Source organism: Prionailurus viverrinus, chromosome C1 (genome assembly GCF_022837055.1).
Source record: "Prionailurus viverrinus isolate Anna chromosome C1, UM_Priviv_1.0, whole genome shotgun sequence".
Taxonomy (NCBI): Eukaryota; Metazoa; Chordata; class Mammalia; order Carnivora; family Felidae; genus Prionailurus; species Prionailurus viverrinus.
This window is the reverse complement of record NC_062568.1, coordinates 171,452,785-171,465,677: the sequence shown is the minus strand read 5'-3', so window position 1 is coordinate 171,465,677 and position 12,893 is coordinate 171,452,785. Positions and strand designations below refer to the sequence as shown.

Sequence of the window (12,893 nt, the reverse complement as noted above, 5' to 3'; positions counted from 1 at the left end):
GCCTGATTCTGCTCTGACATGCTCTGATTCTATGATATGATGGGCAAGCAGTGGAGTTCAGGAGAAACCTGGGACCGATGCCCAAGGAACCCCTGGTCAGGGGTTAATAGTCTGAGGGACCCACATGGGCTTTCTTCCCTTGGGCTGTCTGAGCGGCTCAGGGCCGTCCAAAGTCTTCAAGAAAGCTCTTGTGACAGACACACCAGGACTCAGTGCCACTGGTGGGGGAATGGGAAGTCTGGGTGGGGACACTCACCCTCTCAGGGGGTCGACCGCGATGGCCCGGGGTTCACTGAGGTCACGGCTGAAGAGAGTACATCGGCGGCTTCCATCAATTGTGGCCACTGAGATGGTCTTGTTGCCCGAGTCAGTCCAGTAGATGTGCTTGTGGACCCAGTCCACCGCCAGGCCCTCTGGAGAGTGCAGCTGCTTGTCAATGAGGACCTCCTGCTCTGCCAGGTCGCTGGCCTTGTCCATGTAGGCGCTAGGAGCAACCAGAGCTGGCCGTGGGGCAGGTGTTCCAGCCACGGGTCCATCTGGAGCTGCCTGGGTGCCCTCTCCCTCTCTCAATTCCCTCTAGGCCATGGCAGTGGATTTGAGAGGAACTTGGCTACTTCCTATTCAACACATTTCCTGGGCCACCAAGGCAAGCATACAGGCTTGAGTCAGCCACAGCCTCTGGGCTGGAGGAGCTCAGGTTAGTGGGGGACGGGAATTTACAGACAGGTAATTACAGTGCAATGTGACTACGGAAAGCATCAGAGACTAGAGCAGCAGAGAAATGGAGACTCCATTATCCTGGAGGGCTGCAGAAGGCTCTGTAGTTGAGTCCTGAAAGACTAGTTCGCTAGGAGCGCAAGGAACAGAAAGCAGAAGGAATAGCATGTTCAAGTGCCCAAAGGTATGTGTTCTGGAATAGTGAGGTATTCGGTGGGGGTAGAGCTGAGTATGTGGGATACAGACTGGAAGTACATGTAGGCAGGGGCCACAACCTGACAGGCTCTGCAGGCCGTGCTAAGCAGTGAGGATTTTATTCTGGAGGGAGTAATTGAAAAGGTCAGAGGACATGGCCAGAGAGGCATGTTAGATCACTGTGGCACTGATGCACTGGAAAGGGAGGGAGTGAAGGCAGGGAGACTGGCTAGGAGGCCATTACAGCATCCGGGTGAGACATGAAGAGTGTGCAGAAAGGCTGTGCCAGTGAGAATGGAGAACAGGGGCTGAGAACACAGTAGACACTCAAGAGGCAACACTAACAGAACTCTCTGTCTCCCAAATGCTGTTCTTCCCAGGGCTCTCTTCTCCCCCATGTCCTCTCTCTAGTTAATTAGTTCCATAGTGCCCACTGCCACCCAGAACTCTGGCTCTCTCATTGTGACAACTCTCTTAAGCTCCAGACTATAAAGCCAGCTGGCTCCTCTCAGATGTCCCATGGACACCTGGAACTCATGTCCAAAACTGCCCACCCCATTCCCCTCCCCTCAGCCAGCCTGAATGGGCAACCCCCCCCCCCCGACCCCATCCTCCTCTACTGCTAAGATCTCAGAGAAGGGCATCACTGCCCACAAAACCTTCCAAGCCAGAAACTGGAAACCCCCAGAATAGGTAGTCTGTCATCAAATCCTGCCTCTTCCAGGCATAACTGTTGGGCAGGCAAGGCTCTAGCTGCTTCTGTGTGTGTGAGCTGAGTATGTGTCTGTATGTTGGGGGTGTGGTAGGCACCAAATGGTCCGTGAGTAGGAATTGATAGATCTGCCTCCATCCATCCATCCATCCATCCAATCGTTCTTTTAACAGTCTACCCCGTGCCTGGTCATCAGCAGTTCTGCCATGTGGATCTCAGGACAAACAAAGGACATGACGTCTAAAGGGGAGCCCAGGCATGCAGGGAGGCAGGCTTGTGGTATTTGAGAAAGACCTATGAGAGGACCTCCTCATGTTGTGTGAGGACTTCTAGAGAGCCAAAGTCCACTGACTATGGCATCAGACTGGGGGTAGTGCCAGCCAGGAAGGGTTCCCTGATGCCCCCTATTGGGTAAGAGGCCCCCCTCTGTACTTTTCTCTAAAGATCACCACAATAGACGTCACAATGTTATGGGTATGATCCTCCAGGCAGGACCAGGTTGAAGTCATCTTTGACTGAGTCAACCTCAGTCATCCCCAGAATCCAACACACAGATACACGAGTTGCTTTTAAAAGTCCTCACCAGGGGCGCCTGGGTGGCTCAGTCAGTTAAGGGTCCTACTTCAGCTCAGGTCATGATCTTGCAGTCTGTGAGCTCGAGCCCCATGTCGAGCTCTGTGCTGACAGCTCAGAGCCTGGACCCTGCTTCAAATTCTGTGTCCGCCCCCCCTCTTTGCACTTCCCTGCTTGCACTCTGTCTCTCTCTCTCAAAAATAAATAAACATTAAAATAAAAAAAAGTCCTCACCAAAGTCAGAAAGTCTTCCCTTCTGCCCCAGTGGAACACTTCCTGTGTCTTGCTCTGCCCCACCAGGCCACCAGAGGTCAGTCAGGCCCAGGTGCCTGGGGCTCTGAGCTGCTCTCCCAACAGAGCTCTCAGCCCAGGCCAGCCCAGGCCAGCCCAGGCCAGCCCAGGAGAAGAAGAAGGTCTGGCAGCTCCGTATCCATGGTGATCGCATGTCCTTTCCCAAGTCCCAGTCCGTCCCGAGGGATACTCAAGGTGGGGGTGGGCGGGGCACAGAGGCTACCATTCCTCTCCCTCTCTCAGGCCCCCACTCCTGCCCAGGCCTGGCACTGCTCACCTGTAGATCTTGCGGTAGGAGAGGTCACACCAGTAGATGCGATTGGTGGCAACTTCCACATCCAGCGCCACGACATTCTTGAGCATGGGGATGAGGCGTGAGTAGTCCCGCTTCACCAGATCGATCCTCCGCACTTCATGCCGGTTAGTGAAGATCAGGGACGGGCTTCTGCCGGCTGCCGTGCAGGAAGGTTGAGAGAAACGGTCAGTGCAAAAGGCAGGGAACTGCCACTCGATGGCTTGGGGGAGGCCTACTTTTCCTATAAAATGGGGCAAGGGGTGCAATTCCTACCTCACAGCTCAGAGGAGCAGATAAAATATAGGTATGAAGAGCATAGGTACAAAGTACCATGTATAACAGAAGGATTTTCCTTCTCTTTATTAGACACAAACTCCCCCCAAATCTTCTATGACTGCCCACTTCGTTAGGCTCACACTGAAGGCCTCCTGTGGTGCGACCCCGAGCAACCCTTCCAGCCTCATCAATCACCCCCTAACACACCTCGATTCCAGCCACCAGACCAGCCGTCATTACCGAGCCATGGCAGAGTTTGGCCACCTCGGGCCTTTGCTAAAGTGGTCCCCTCTACCTAGCACGCGCCGCTCCCCAACTCCCCTGTGAAGGGCCCCACTGCAATAGTTCAAGGGGCAACATGAGCATTAAGTGTTCTAGAAAGAAGACTGAGGCTACAGTGTGAGGACAGACGTCAGAACTAGGGGGAGAGTTGGAAGAGGTGAGACTCGGGGAGGTCATCGTGAATCTTCAGTTTAGGCACAGTGTGTGTGGGGACGTGGCAAGAGATTGTGCTTCAGCGGTTGCCGGGGCCAGATTTCGAAGAGTCCCGTGAGCTGGGTATAGAGTTTGTACTTTATTCTGAGCCAGTAGCAGGGGTGGGATGCGTGTTATGGCACAGATCATATACGTGCAACGGAGACAACACATGACAGCCCGTGCACACACAAAACCCATTTTTAGATTTAGGATTATATTTTAGGAAGCTCGCTAGTAACCCAGACATTACTGGCTACTCAGTGTGAGGACCGCTGTGCCACAGGCCTGTTAGGACTAGCACCTAACTCTGGCTGCCACTTCTCCAGCCTGTTTTTAGATGTATCCGGCCACTCTCAGGTACCAGCACTGTCTGAGCGGCAACACGTGTCCCTGGAGTTGCCTGGGCCTTCTCCCTGTGTTTCAGCTGACACTTCTGCAGGCCACCTGGTCCCTGTCACTGTGCATCTGTGCCAAGCTGATGTGTTCCCTGGGGGCAGGGCAGGACTGGCACGGAGCCACGTGGGGCCTGGGCCTGTGACCCATGTGTGGATGGAGCAGGGTGGGAGTGAGAGGGAGGGTGCGGTACTGAAAGAGAGCGCAGAAAAACAGGACTCCAGGTACAGGAAGGAGAAACAAGGAAAGCCAACCTCAAGGCCCTGCCATTGACTGTGCGATTTTCCTCATCCCAAAACGAGAGCAGGGGCACTATGCTGCGGAAGGCAGGAGCGGGCTTACGGGGTATCTTGAGGCGATTTTTACTGAGAGCTGCGTCCATGACAGGAATCGAGTGTGCTGATGATCTGAGTTTTGTGTGACTGCACTTGAGATGTTTATTTGCGGGGGTCCGTGATTACGCGGCAGTTGGGTGGCATTGCCACTGCACGTACACATTTCAGGGTGTGGGTTACGTGCATCCCACGTGGGGTGAGAACAGGCCGCACGTTACGTGTGATGTGATGTGCGTGTTGCATACTGTGCAGTTGGGGTGGTATGTTTTTGGGTTTGCTGGCTACAGGTCCATTACCGTGGCTGCTGTGCTGTTACAGTCTCTACACCGTGCATCGTATTAGTGCATCTGAACTCCAGACTCCTGTGTCCAACTGTCTCCTCACAACCTCTGCTTAGATGTCTAAGCAGTTTTCTTACCCTTAACATGCTGAAATCCGTCTAATATTCCCCCAAACCTGCTTCTCTCACCGTCTTTCCCAGCTCTGTAAATAGCAGTCCTGTTTTCCCAGTTGTTTGGCCAAAAACCTCAGCGTCATCTTTGACTCTTTTTTTCTCTCACGTCCCACATTCGATTGGTAAGTCCTGTCGTTCCAAAGAAACCCGGACCTTCAAAGTATGTCCAGTCTGTCTGCTTCTCGTTATTTGCACTGCAACATCCTGGTCCAAGCCACGCTCACCTCTCTTCTGGGCTATGGCAAAACCCACTTACATGGTTTCCCTGCTTCTTCCCTTGCCCCCTACAGTGTCCTCCTAGCACAGCAGCCAGAGGAAGCCTGTGAAAGTGTAAGGCACACCGTGTCCCTCCTCGACTCAAACCCCTCAAAAGCTTCCCCCAGACTTGGACTGAAATCAAGAGTCAGCCCTTACAACGGTCTAGAAGGCCTTTGTGATGTGCCCCGAGTCACCTCTCCAAATTTATCCCCTATGCTCTCTGCTCTACCTGCACTGGCTTCCATGCTGTTATCTGAACACACCAGGCGTGCTCCTGAATTAGGGCCTTTGCACTTTCTGTTCCTTCGGCCTGAAATGCAGTTCCTGCAGATACATGCATGGCTCCTTCCTTCACCTGCTCCAGGTCTTGACTCAAATGTCACCTCCTCATGAAGCAGAGGGCGTCCCTGACCACTACACCTGAAACTGTAACCCACTGCCCTCCTGGGCCTCCCTCCCCCCTTCCCCACTTCATATTTCTCTTTCACTGGTAGCCCCATCTGTCATGCACTGTATTTACTTATCAGATTTCTTGTCTGTCTCACTCACTAGGATGTAAGTCCCATGAGGGCAGACAGGGATCTGTGTCTGTTTTGCTTCCTGCCAAATCCCCGATGCCTACAAGAATGTTAGGTGTTCACTATAAAGAATGGAATAGGATGGATTCAGCTGGCTGAGCTGACCCACGGGTGGCTCTGCCCAGGTCATGCTCTTTGTGTGGACTACCCGTGTTGTGTGTGTAGTCTGCATGGTCCAGCTTGGGTCTATACGTCGTGAGTGGTGCATGTGCAGTCTCTGTGGGCTACACTGGGTGGCTCTGTGCGGGGTCTGTGTGGGTGTTAGTGTGGAATGCGTTGTGTGGATGACGTATACTTACAGTCTGAGCACTGTGTGTCACCTGCTTTCTGTGTGTGTATATGCACATGTGTACCCATCTGCTCCTCACATATGTGCAAGCACGCTGCTTTCTGTATCCTCGCAGAGCTGCCCCCTTGTCCCCCACCTTAGGGTGCCCATACCGACGGCCTTGCAGTTCTTGGTCAGCGTGTCCATCTCGTAACCCGGGTGGCACTCGCACTTAAAGTAGCCTTTGTAATTGACACAGATCTGGCTGCAGGCGTCTGGATCCTTACACTCGTCGATGTCTGTGGGGAGGAGCCCAGGTCAGAACTGGCAGGAGGATCTGCCTCCGCTCGGTGAGGGGGAGGGGGGTGGGTGACAGGAGGGTCTCACCGCCACAGGTCTTCTGGTCCAGGAGCTGGTAGCCTGCTGGGCACGTGCATTCAAAGCCAATCTTAAGGTCAGTGCAGATGTGGGAGCAGCCGCCATTGTTGTGCAGACACTCGTTCAGCCCTGGGGAAGGGACACAGGCTCCTGAGGGTCCAGGAGCCCAGGCTAGGGCGGGGGCAGGAGAGGGGTAGGGCCTAGAGCTGAAGCAGAGACTCAGGGCAGCGGGACTCCCACAGAACCAGGATGCTCTCCAACCTCACTGAGCCTCAGTCTCATGAACCGGGTGACTAGGGAAGAGGAGGCTCAGAGAGGGGGCAGGTCCTTGGTCAAGGCCAGACACAAAGACAGGGACAAAGTGGAAGCAGAACGCAGGTCCTTTGCCTCCCAGACCAGAGCTCTGTCTACCAGAGGCAGTTTGGCTGCCTGAGTTCTTTCCTTTCACAAACACGTTTCTTCTTCCTTGTGACCTCATCGTACATGGACCACATCCAACTCTCAAGATACCCCAAGAACCCCTTCTGAAATGCCCTTGCTTAAATATCTCCAGCCTCATGGAGCCCACTTTCCTCCCAGGTAGCTGGTTCCACCTGGAACAGGCCATTATAAAGCTCCTCCTCACTGGACTGGCCTTCCTGAAGCTTCTGCTTCCACTCCAGCTTTACTGGGTGGGATTGGCCAGAGTCTGACGGCTCCTTCAGAATCTCCTTTAAAGTGCTAATTTGTGGGGGTGCCTGGTGGCTCAGTCGGTTAAGTGTCTGACTTAAGCTCAGGTCATGAACTCACGGTTTGTGAGTTCAAGCCCCATGTTGGGCTCTGTGCTGACAGCTCAGAGCCTGGAGCCTGCTTTGGATTCTGTGTCTCCCTGTCTCTCTGTTCCTCCCCACTCTCACTTTGTGTGTGTGTCTCTCTCTCAATAAAGATTAAAAAAAAATTTTAAGTGCTAATTTCTGGTGCCCTGCCATTCAAGCGCCTTCCTCTGGACACATTCCCTCTGTCCATGTCCCTCCCTGGACAGGGCCCTGTAGTCTGCCGTCCAGAGGGAGTCTGAACAACAAAGGCTGCCCCTACTGAGCTTGTGGTTATCTAAGACCCCAGGCTTTTTCTACATAGAGCTGCTGCTTGGTCAGTTCTCTCCCACCATGAAATACAATAGATTATTTCCACCTGCTCTCCTCTCAGCACCCGTCCCTCTTCCTACACTTAGCCACAGGCCTGGTCCCAGGAATACCAACTGCTACAAAGGGTGAAGGGATGCCAGGAGGTTACCTGGTCTCCTCGTCCTCCACCCCCTCATCCCCTCTGGCAGAATCCTAGGGGACGTCAAGGAGGCCAGGACCAAGGCTCACCATGTTCTCATAGCATCTTCTGAGCTTTGGAATCCCAGAAGGTGAATTCTGCAAGCCAAGGGAAGGTGCCATGCCACCCTTCTACCCACCAGGCTCGTGCACTGCCGCTCCAGCCAAGCCAAGCAGAGCTGAGCCCGCCATGGCCATGCACATGGCTGGTCTGAGCTGCCCACCCCAGGCCATGCACAGCTGTGGGTGCCCCTGCTCCAGCCTGAGCCATGCTTAGGGAATAGGGACCCCTTTACCCCTGGGCCTCCTCCTGTTTCCCGGGGACGTTGGTGGAACTGAAAGAACAAGATGACAGCAACCCCATGACTGGAGGATCTTGGGGTGACTCAGCCAGGCCCAGCCCTGGGAAGGCCCAGCCCAGTGGGGTGGGCGGTACCATGGCAGCTTTGGGGTGGTCTGTGTGGGGATCCACCCCCGGGAATCTTCTGTCACTCCAAACCTTCCCTGCCCTCTCCCATACCGTATTATCCCCCCAGTGCTGTCCATCCATCTGCTCACCACTCACCCACTGCCTCATCCATGCCCCCACTTGCTGCCCCCCTCTCCCTCTCTAGGAAGCTCCAGGTAGCAGCAACTCAACAGCTGTATTTACAGAGCACTTGCCAGACTGGCATGTTGTCGGATGGCCCAGAAAAGGGAAAGCTCAAAGTGGCTCAGGCTTCTATGAAAGAGGAAAGCACAGAGTCCTCCAGGGCCGAGGTGCCTGGGGGCAAGAGAACGGGTCGTGGGTCCGGACTCTGGCCCCTGCTCTGGAAAAGCCAGAGCCGAGGTGGAGGCTGAAGGGCATGTCTGGGCCTTCCCAATTCTATCTAGCCTGGAGGCGATTGATTCTGCTGGGGGCCTGCAGGGGAGGAGGGGTGGTGGTCCAGAGGCCTGAGTGGCATCTGAGGCCCAGCAGGGAAGGAAGGGGCAGTGTCACCTTCCCCAGCACGTGCGCCTACCTGCATGCTCACACGCACCAGCTCACGTGCAAAGGCACCGACAGGCCCATGGACTCCACAGACACATTCACACAGATGCGGGGACACGCAGAGACACGAGATGCGGTTCCCTTGCCTCACTCAGAGGAGGAGCCACGGACACAGATACTGGCCTCTCACCAGCACAGAGACACAAATACATGCGTACACACTTCTCTCAGGTATGTCATGCAAAAGACCAGAAAGAAGAGATTTAGTAGGTTAGTGTCCCTGGTGAACTCCCAATCTGGGCGGGGTGGGGGGTTAGGCTCCGTTGCTCCCACTTCTCTATCCTCTTTTCCCTAGGCTTCTTTTTCTGGAACTTTACCTGGCAGGGCCCTTGGCGGAGGGGTGGGGGCAGGAGGGCCCGAGAGGAGAATCTGTCCTGCAAGCTTAGGTGGAGCCTGAGTGACCTTCACCCAACCACTCTTCCATTCAAAATCAAGTTTTAAATCTCAAAAAGGGGTGGAAATATGCCACTCCTGGGGAGTTCTAGAGAATGAAACCCCCCTGAGTGCCCAGGATGGGAGATGCTGGGTAGAAATGAGTCTGCCAGGAAGGGAGGGTCCGATCTAGGCTCTGTCCCCCCAGGAACTCTCTGTTCAAACCCCTGACCTTGGCAATAAACCCTCCTGGAGCCCACACTGGGTTTCCAGCATGTTCAGTGGGATGTTCACTTCACCTACAGCCCAGACCCTCCTGTTCTTTTTAGCCTGGAACACACCCTGACAGCTGTAGTTATTAGGACCGTTGCCTCATTCTGCCCCTCACTTATGCCCAGCCTGTTAAGTCTTGTCTCCCAGATTGTCTGAGCTCCTCCTCGGGGTCAGGTTGGTGCCACCTTCTGCTGATTGGTCTGCCTTATCCTCACCCCAGGCCTGGCCTGAGCCAGGTGGCCCTGGGATCCACTTCAGTTGGCCACCTGCCTGCTGTCCCCTACCTCTCCCTCTGCAGGGGGCTGGCTAGGAGGCCTCAGAGGCCAGGGCCCTGGCTAAGTCAGGAGGGCAGAATTACTGAGGAAGAAAGTTTCAGAGTGAGCACATACTCAGAGGTCTGAACGCGGAAGGAGTGAGGAGGAGAGTCCGAGTTTGTGAGAGGAAGCGTAATTGAGCATCCGGATTGGAAAGAATAGGCAGTTCGATTTGTAGAGATGCAGAACGAGGCCCCAAAGGCAAAGAGCCCCGTCTGAGGCCACAGGACAGCCCACGAGTCCAGAGAGAGGGTGAGAACAGAACGTGTGCAGTATGGCAGGCACGGGCCTCCACCGGGATGCCAGGAGGGGGTGGGGGTGGGGGGTTAGTCCAGCATCCAGAAGTAGACAGGTACTGTACCACACTCTTTCAGAGGCTCATCCGACCAGTCCCGGCAGTCCCTTTGAGCATCACACACTTTCCCGCCGTCCACGCACTCGCCACTCTTACACTGAAATCTGCGGGGACCCTCACATGTTGACTCTGTCGGGCCGGACAAGAGAGTGGACAGGACCTGTGAGACCTTGGGCAGGGAGGGCTGGGCTGGGCTGGGCCAGGTCCCTGGGAGGTGAGCAGAGCTCCAGCCCCAGTCCTCCTGGTCTCTACAGGGCCCAGGACAGACAGTTAAATACAGGGCTGGTGGGAGCTCTGTTCATAGAAGTACAGGACCCCAGGGATAATCAGGACGCCCAAGCATCATCTAGCTGGGCAGGGCCAGAAGGTGGCGGTGTCTGCACCTGATCTGGCAGTACTGGGGCCCTGAGAGGGAAAAATGGGAGCCCTGTGGAGATCCTGGGGGCTAGACTGACCATCTGAAGGAGACCTGTGCCCTAGAGACCCTGCATCGGGGAGGCTGCCTCACTGCCCAACCCTTTATCCATTTCCCCAGATGACCCAGGGTCAGGGTCCCAGAGAGTCATCTGAGAATTAAGGAGGCTCCCAGCAGGGGACTGAGCTTCTTCTCACTCTGGGAAGGAAGCCACTTGGAGGCTCGGGTGTGGACAAATGGTGGGGGCTGGACTTCCTGCAGTGTCTTTTCACATCCCCCTAGGCCTCTTTCAGCGTTTTGCCAAGTCCAAAATCTGCCAAAATCTGGTTCTGGGGCCAGTAGGCCTCCAGGGAGTAAATCTGGGTAATTTAGGGGGCAAGGGATGCTCCGAGGGAAGACACAGCTCAGGGACCGAGGGGAGATCTCTCCAAACTCTGCTCTCTCTGGAGCCTGGGAATGCTCAGGCCTCTTCTTCGAGGAGGATGTTCCCCTTTGCCCCCAACTCCACGCACCCTGCAAGCAGCCAGCTTCGTCACTCCCATCCAGACAGTCCTGTTCCTGGTTGCAGCGCTTGATTGTAGGGACACAAGTCCCATCCCCACACTGGAACTCATCCCCACGGCAGGTCCCCAGTGCTGCCAGGAGAGGGCAAGGAAGGAGCGTCAGGGCCAACATGGTGTTGGAAAAGCTCTCCTCCCCCAGCCCCAGCACCCATCCACCCCTGGCAAGAACAGAACCGGTGGCTGAGCTTGGGAGTCCTGACAGGACACCTGGCCAAGGCACTTCCAGTATACAGATGGGGAGACTGAAGCTCAGAGAGGGGGAAGGCCTCACCCAGGATCACACAGCACTCTGGCTGGCAGAGCCAGTCTAAAACTCAGGTCTCCTGTTTTCCCATCCACTGCCTCTCCCCAGGGCCACCCACCTACAGCCAACACGTGGCCTTTTTTTGAGTGTTGGAGTTCATTGGTTAATGACTTCATCCCTTCAGCAAACCCTTCCTGAGTGCCCACTGCATGCGGGGCACTATGTGGGGAACCCAGAGGCTACTGAGAGGCTCTCCATCCTCTAGGAGCTCAAGGGTGCCGGGGGTGGGGGGGAGTGGTGGTGGGGGGGGCTGAGGAATGCACAGAGAACATCACAGAGTCGGCCACGCTGTAGGATAGGGTGGTTCAGGGTAGCCCAGGGGGAGAGACCCAGCCCAGCTGGGAGGATTGAGGCCTTGAAGGATAAGCAAGCCCAGCAGGTAAGGAGGGTTGGGGGAGCTCCTGAGTGTTTCGAGGTCTCGGGCATTGGAGCCAGCGGGCAGGGAAGGGCAGGGGTGGGAGGCATGACAGGGAGGGCAAGACCAGAGAAGACCCTTGACCTGTGGGGTTAGACCTGAGCCGCGCAGCTTTAGAGCCTTGGGGACCTCAAACAAGACTCCACCTTCCCCAAGCCCACGCCCCACCGTAACCCAGGTAACCCGGGCGGGCGGGGCAGGCGCCCCGGAAGCCCGCACCTCTGGCCGGCCGGAAGGGGGCGGCAGGGCCGCTCAGGGGCCGCGCAGGACGGGGAGCGGGGGCTTACGGCAGTCGGCCTCGTCCGACTTGTCCTTGCAGTCGCGGTCGCCGTCGCAGCGCCAGCCCAGGTGCACGCACTCGCCGCTGCGGCAGGCGAACTGGGCGGCCGCGGCGCAGGAGGCGGGCGCGGCGGTGGCCCCGGGGCCCGCACGGCCGCACAGCTCGGCCGCCTCGTCCGAGCGGTCCTCGCAGTCGAACTGACGGTCGCAGACCCAGCGCTCGGGGATGCAGGCGCCGCCACCGCCGCCGCCGCCGCCACCGCCCCCGCAGCGGAACTCGCGGGGCCCGCAGGCCGGGTCGGCGCAGCCGCGCTCGTCGCTGCCGTCGCCGCAGTCGTCGTCGCCGTCACACACGAACACGGCGGCCAGGCAAGAGCGGTTGCTGCACTGGAACTCGTGCGGGGCGCACACTGCGCGGGACAGAGAGCCGGGTCGGCCCGGCGCCCCGGCCCCTCCGGCCCCGCTGCAGGGGCCCTGACCCTCGCCCACTGGCCGCATGCGCTCTGCGGGGCCCGACGGTGGATGTGCCGTCAGGGACTGCACAGGGGGCTTCCAATCCGGGGCCATGCAGGGGGGTCTTGGGCAACACGCTTGCCCACGGTTGCCCTCCCTTGAGCCTCCGTAGCCTCACTGGGAGCGAGAATTCCCGTCCCGCCTCCAGCACGGCGGTGGGGCTAGGAGCGCTTCCGAGGCAGGGCACTGCCTGTCTTGAAGGGCCTTGTGATATTCCTAGGAAATACCTAACGTGACACTGACCTTTCCCAGGTAACGAGGTCTGGAGCTGTCTCCTAACAGCACAGCTCCAGGCCCCTTCCCCCCCACCCCCCTCCCTGGCCCGCACTATCCCAGTTAAGTCCCCTGGCCTGGCATCCAAGGTCACTGGCACGGAACCACTGCTCTACCCCAACACCTCACTCCTGCACACACCGTGGCTTCAGCCATACTAGACTATCTGCCCACCTGCTCACCTCCAGGTCTTTGCCCAAGCTGTTCCATCTGCTGGGTGCTCACCTCTTGCCCACCACCGTCTCAATTTCACAATGAGGAGTTCTCATCGTTCAGGGGCCCCAAT

At 56.8% G+C, this 12,893-nt stretch overlaps 1 protein-coding gene across 12 annotated transcripts in view; it reads right to left on the bottom strand.

The window, feature by feature from the left end:
• The window catches only part of LRP8 (LDL receptor related protein 8), a 76,093-nt gene that overhangs the window by 17,390 nt on the left and 45,810 nt on the right, over positions 1-12,893 (bottom strand). For 2 of the 12 annotated variants that reach the window (XM_047873852.1, XM_047873856.1), the window contains exons 5-12: positions 11,830-12,231; positions 10,773-10,895; positions 9,852-9,974; positions 7,798-7,836; positions 6,210-6,329; positions 5,996-6,121; positions 2,766-2,940; positions 257-484 (exon numbers count right to left, since the gene is read on the bottom strand). In XM_047873852.1, the coding sequence (XP_047729808.1) occupies positions 257-484; positions 2,766-2,940; positions 5,996-6,121; positions 6,210-6,329; positions 7,798-7,836; positions 9,852-9,974; positions 10,773-10,895; positions 11,830-12,231 (1,336 nt within the window). The remainder of the gene's footprint in view (positions 1-256; positions 485-2,765; positions 2,941-5,995; positions 6,122-6,209; positions 6,330-7,797; positions 7,837-9,851; positions 9,975-10,772; positions 10,896-11,829; positions 12,232-12,893) is intronic. The other 10 variants (XM_047873855.1, XM_047873858.1, XM_047873862.1 and 7 more) reach the window with 8 other exon arrangements.